General features: G+C 37.7%; 1 protein-coding gene across 1 annotated transcript in view; it reads left to right on the top strand.

Annotated features, from left to right (window-relative positions):
* Positions 1 to 6,263, top strand: part of LOC118324648 (copine-9-like) — a gene marked incomplete at its 5' end in the record, with an annotated part of 23,354 nt that overhangs the window by 12,124 nt on the left and 4,967 nt on the right. The window contains 1 exon segment of the mRNA XM_035657074.1: positions 3,902 to 3,975. Within this exon segment, the coding sequence (XP_035512967.1) occupies positions 3,902 to 3,975 (74 nt within the window).

Genomic DNA, 6,263 nt, shown 5'->3' on the forward strand with positions numbered 1-6,263 from the left:
TGTAGGCAGCATCACTCCCCCTTTCCATAATTATCGTGGGTGTTGGACCAGCTGAATTTGATGGTGAGTGTTTCATTTTAGCAATAGGTCTCTAATTTTTCATGCCAACATGAGTAAACATCACTGAGGAGAGGAGGGTCACAGGTACACTATAGGTCAGACAGCAGGGTCATGAAAAGTAAAAACGAACAACAAAATTGCAGCTTATTAAACGTTTCACCAAACACACAGCTGTACACAAATACTCTAAACGTTACAGTGCAACATTTGCATGTACACATGTATACACTACCCAAGAAATTACTTATTAAGCAGCTCAAAATAATAAAACACACTTTATATATAAAATTTTATATTTTATATATAAATTTTCACACTTTTTTCTGATACTAGAGAATATGACACAGTAACCTTATATAATACTGCATGGACACATTGTAAGCCTTTGCATTTCTAATAAACAAGTATTAGTTATTACAAGTACTTTGAAGGTTTTATTGGAGTAAAACAAATGACATAAAGTACCTCTACCTATCACTTACCAAGGGTACAAAACTTGAATACTTAGGAAAACTTTACAGTCTTCTTTGCTTTCACATGTTGTGCTGCTGCTAACAACAGTGCATATAAATGTTGATACATAACCACACGAGTGAATGACAGAAAAATTCTACAACATATTATGTCAACTTACATGTATTAGAGAGGTTTTGTGCAGTGAGTTAAAATCTGCGGTTCCCAGGCTTACCTGACAATACAATACATATATACAATACATAGGGGGTACATTAAAGAGACCTCTATTAAATATCCCTCATGTTGTATTATACTATTTGTATTGCATGTTATCAATGACAGGATTTTTTTATTCTTTTTCAGTGTGATAATCACGAAAAGAATCCTAATAAATTTGCGTCTTTCTTGTTGACTACATTTATGATTAAAATGTATTAACATCTGATATGTGCAGACATCTGAGTTAGTGCTCACAGCTTTTGTGATAACCTAGTTTCCACCTTCTTCCTTGTTCCAATGTTGGATGCTCACTGATTGTTAATGTGGCTGATTGCCTTAGCAGGTGCAGTGCCAATCACCTTGAAGTGGATCAGCTGTGTGTTTGTTATTTAAGAGCTATCTCTGCTGCATGACTGTGACACTGATGAAGGCTGGATGGTCAGTGTACTTTGCAGCCAACGGATTTTCATTTGAAATGAGAAAACAAAAATTGGGAATGACACCTTTTTTGTTTTGAAAATGAAAACAGAAAAGGAAAATACGACCTGAAAATACAGCTTGTTTTTTAAACATTTTAAAACGAAAGTCCATTTACCAAAAACTTTTTTTATCTTCTGTATATAAAGGGACTTTTTGTCATTGAGTGCAACTTTCCTCTCTTCTGTCATCATTAGCCATCTTAATGAGAATAACACACCAGGAGTAAACAAACACACTATTTTTTGATGGCAACTTAAATGACAATACATCTTCATAATCAGATCACCTGTATGCGGGTATGAGGGAAGAAAATGATTGCATGATTCTTGCCAGAAGCATGCAGCTGCAGTCAGGGACAATTACAATATTAGTATTATCTTTCCATTGAACTATTTTAAACCTGAATTTAATGGAAACTTTAGTATTTGTCAACCCAGACCCTATTGTCTAAGTGAGTAATGGGGAAAGTAATTTTTGAAATTGGTCCAGTATTGAGTGACAGTGCTGCAGCTGGCAGACAAAACACACAACGTATCCTAACTACATGTACTAAAAGGTATGTATGTGTCTGGGTGAGCACCGAAAAGTAAGAGTGTCTAAGAGTGTTTGATCTGACTGTATGTTCAGCATACACCCGCATGGACACACATCTTGGAGACAAAGAAAACATGATGTGAAGCGGGATCTTTGAAGCTCCTCTCCACTGTGTGTGGTTGCATTTAGGTCGTGGTCATGGTGTATGCGTGTGAGAGATTTGTGCAGGCTAAGATCTTACAAATGGCTAGACTTCTGTCCAATGTTCCTTTCTTCTTGCAGAATCCAAATGTCTTCCAAACTTCAGATTTTTGATTTTATGTTGCACTATAAATCACGTCAGTGTTGTCAGACATGTTTGTTTATGTACTGACCACACTAGCCATGCTGTGCTAATGTTACTCCCGTCGCTCTTTTTCACAAGACTCTCGTGTTGACTGTTAACCTTTTGCGAGTGGAAATGCTGTTAGCAGCAAAGCTTCAGTCAACTGATTCATAACTTTAGAATTAGACCGGCTCATGGGGCATTTACGAGTGATGTAGTTGCATCTATAATGTTAAAAAAGATTCCGATTCGTATCAGCTAAATGTTTTGTTTTGTATTGTATTATATAATCACAATTGTTTTTATTGATCCCTTGCTCTCTTGGATAAAATGTATATGAATTTCAACCAGTTTATACAAACTGAGTATTCTAATTCCTCACTTGAAGAAAAAACGTGGCAAGGTTTCGATCCAGTGCGCTCCAGCAACACTTCACCTATGAAAGTTCTGAAATTGTGAAATCCCAGTGTTCCCTACGCTGCATTTGATGTTTCTCAGCAAAACACGTCACATGTATCCCTACAAAAAGGTTGAATGTGTTTACTACCTCATAAACCGTATGGGGACCTGCTCATCCAGACATTGAACTAACTCTCTGCAGCGTACCTTTCAATTAGGCATATAGCTGAGCAGAATGTGATAGGAGACCACACACAGCAGCAGCTATGGGAAGCAACGTGCACTGAATATATTTGAAATGTAAGCCACTGTAATTACATTCAACAACCTTGACAGTGCTAAGACACAAATATGTGATGTTTTATATAAAAGGGTGCTTTTGACTTTGGCCTTGACTTTTCCCTGACTTGATGGGACTCTTGTGAGCAAACAGGAAACAATATAGCAGCTGTATCATAATTGGTGTTTTTATACACCAGTACACTTTTCCCCTTCCTGGGAGAGGTGCTACAGAAAGTCAATGGAGTCAAGCATGCAGGTGTCCTACAGCCCACAGATCAATGAATTTGCAATGGGGACTCTGTTTGTGTGTGTGTGCAGTCTGTTACTGCTCAGCAGGGTGTGACGACATATCCATCATTATTGTGTTGGATGGCCTATCATTTTCTACTTGTTTAAGCAATCCAATGGTGGGATTGGTAGCAAAGGCAGTCAGGCATGTCGGGGTCGGGGGGGGGGGGGGGGGAGTTCACAAGGTCATACTGGCTCAATAGCAGCCCATATTGTCTGTGTGTGTACACTTTATTGCCAGGGCTAATTGCCTCTTTTTGTTATTTGCTCCATCTTGAGTATGGGCACCCCATTTTTGAACATGTGTTTAAGATCGTAGCATGGCACTTTTAGTGTTATCCGTGTTATTCAGTTCTGGTGTTTGTCCTCTAATATTTTCTGGTTCCTTGTGAGTCTGTCTGCAGATTTGACCTGAACGTTATGTTCTGCCACCTTTCCATGGCAGCACCACACATCCCGGCTATTTTGCGCTTTTGCCAGATGCAGGATACACACTCTTGTGCAGGTTCTGTTTTAGAAGACCTCTGAGAATGACTCTGGATCTCCATCATAGAACAATTTGGCTATAGTTGATCATGGCTAGCTGAAAGTGTTCCTGTAAGCTTTCCCCATGAGTGGATTTATTTAGATTTTCTGACCTGTGATGTAATTGTGCATAATTTTTGCACAAGCAATGACATTTTTTCCTACCATTGTAATCATTCTCCACTGAATACCTGTTCTTACTCCCCATCCTTTGTTCCACATCAGCAATCACGTTACGTTAAATACAGAAGAACATCCTGTACCTTCTTTATATTCTCCCTCGGTGGTTCCAGTATTGAGTCATACTCTCTCTGTCGCTTTCTATCCTTTTAGCCATGGAGGAGCTGGATGGAGATGAGGTGAGAGTGTCCTCCAGAGGACGCCTTGCTGAGCGAGACATTGTACAGGTATTCATCATAATTCTATTTAACTTTGCAGGTTAGATTTGAGCATGTTTCTGTCAACAGCAGCAGCATGGGGGAGTTATCCCCGGAGGAGGGCAGCTTGCGTTCATAACACAGACTGAAACATACAAGGGGAACTGTCTCATACAATATACATTACCCATCTATAGTGAGCCACTGAACAGGCTCATTGTCTTGTTCTCTGATTCTGATTTTACAATATAAAATCAGCAAGGTCAAAGGGTCAGGTTTAATCTCACTTTTCTTTTTTTTTTTTTTTTAGATATGTACCTGCTTAATTTAAGTTGCTTAAGATAGGCAGTCTCACACAGGAATATGTTTGGGTTTTTTATTCAATGTAAAAGTTCTGTTTCAAATAGTATTTTATATTAAAAAAGGACATTCAGTAATAATTCAATGGAAAATCATTACAAATGTGAAGTATAGTGCATATATTGTCATACACGTTACCACATTGTGTTTTATAAAGTGAGCTTTATACACTGAGGAGTGTAGGAGTGGATCGTGCAGAAGTTTGTCCACCAACGTACGAACGAAATTGATCATTTGTCATGTCTTTTCAAAACAAATCAATGTTTGATTAGGTTTAGGCCATTTAGACTATTTAGCCTTTATTCCACCAAATTGCAATATGAAACATAACTGGCATTAGTTGTTTCACTGTCTGATGAACAGAAACATTAAGAGTACTACACTAGTACTGGGGACACCCACCTTTTATCCACAACTGTGCACTGCCACAGCTCTTATGAAATGAAACAGACTGGACCAACTGAAGTGTTGCAGTGTGTGTCAGTTGGACGACTTGTTTGTTAACCCCTAAACATCCAGTTCTCCTTTTTATTTTCCCCTTAAGTAGCTCTATGGTTAGAAATATCCTGGTATTCAACACTGTCTGACAGTATCATATACATTCTGTATCATTGTGCTCCATCTCTTCATATAAGCTTGTAGTATACAGTATAGTGTTTACACTGAGTAAATATTCAAAATACATAAAATACAATACTTTTAGCTATTTTGTTTGTCTTTTTGTAAATCATTTTATACATGTTTCCCTAAACTTCAGCTTTTCATTACTGGTATGTTTAAACTTTGGGATTTCCAGTAGAATTTAAGAGTTTAGGTTCTATTGGTTGGTAAGTTTTGCTGTGCAGCATGAGTTTGTAATGACTGAACATCCAGCAGTTCAGTAAGGGTTAGGAGGTTTGATTTTCCACTCCGTCTGTGGGTGACAGTGTGTAGATTTAACAAAGTACTTCGTCTTGAAAAATGTATTGTTTATTAAATATAACTGCGTACCTGGAGATGAACTACAAAATAGGTTGAGAGAGCAGCTTTTTCTTTACTTTGTTTAGCAGCAAGTTTTATAAAGAGCGAGCAGTAACCCCATCTGGCAACAGTGAACGGTAAAAAAGAAAGGAGTTGAAGAAGCCTTTTAGAGATATGAGAACACAAATAGGAAGCATATACAATTGCCTGTGATAACAATGTATCATTGAATTTTTCTTTAGTGTGGAGAAGACTGGCCAGTCAGCTGGTCGAGCATAGGTTCCAACAATGATAAATGAGTGCTTGCAATGATAAATGTATAGTGTCTAGATGTTGAGAGGAGGCATGCGAGTTTATAAGATTGCAAAAATTCAATTGTAACAAAGTGGCAGTGGCTATTTATTGCAAAACAGGTTTCAAAATAACACCATGTTAATGGGCTGAGGTAATATAATCATATGTTCCTACATGCTTTGAGTTAATTGCTTTGTCTTGCTACAGTGAACACAGAGAAATCACCTGTTTTGCAAAACATCATTGTAAGAGTTAATGACCCCACACCGGGTTAATAACTGCATCATTTATTAACTTACTGATATTGATATCATGTTTTCACAGTCCCTTCCCTGCACTTTGTTTCACTAACAGCGGTAATCACATTTGCATGCTCATTGTAATCCTTTGATTGCCTTTAACCTTATTATGACAGTAATTCAATCAGGATGTTTACACGTTACATTTCCATGCATTCTTGTTGTTAATGATTCAATATGATGAATGCCTTCACTACGGAGCCCCCCTGGTGACATTGGATAAAAAAAATAAATAATGCGTGGCCACGAGATAATTATTGCAGTCATTTCCATGCAGAGACTGTTGATTGTTAACATGGACAAGTTTGAATTAATTTCATTTTATTTTAATATAGGAATGAATTACAACACAACACAACACAACACAACACACACACACACAAATGAGACTGATTTGCGGACTTC

This window comes from Morone saxatilis, unplaced genomic scaffold, assembly GCF_004916995.1.
Source record: "Morone saxatilis isolate NCDOM2014 unplaced genomic scaffold, NCSU_SB_2.0 Contig15, whole genome shotgun sequence".
Taxonomy (NCBI): Eukaryota; Metazoa; Chordata; class Actinopteri; family Moronidae; genus Morone; species Morone saxatilis.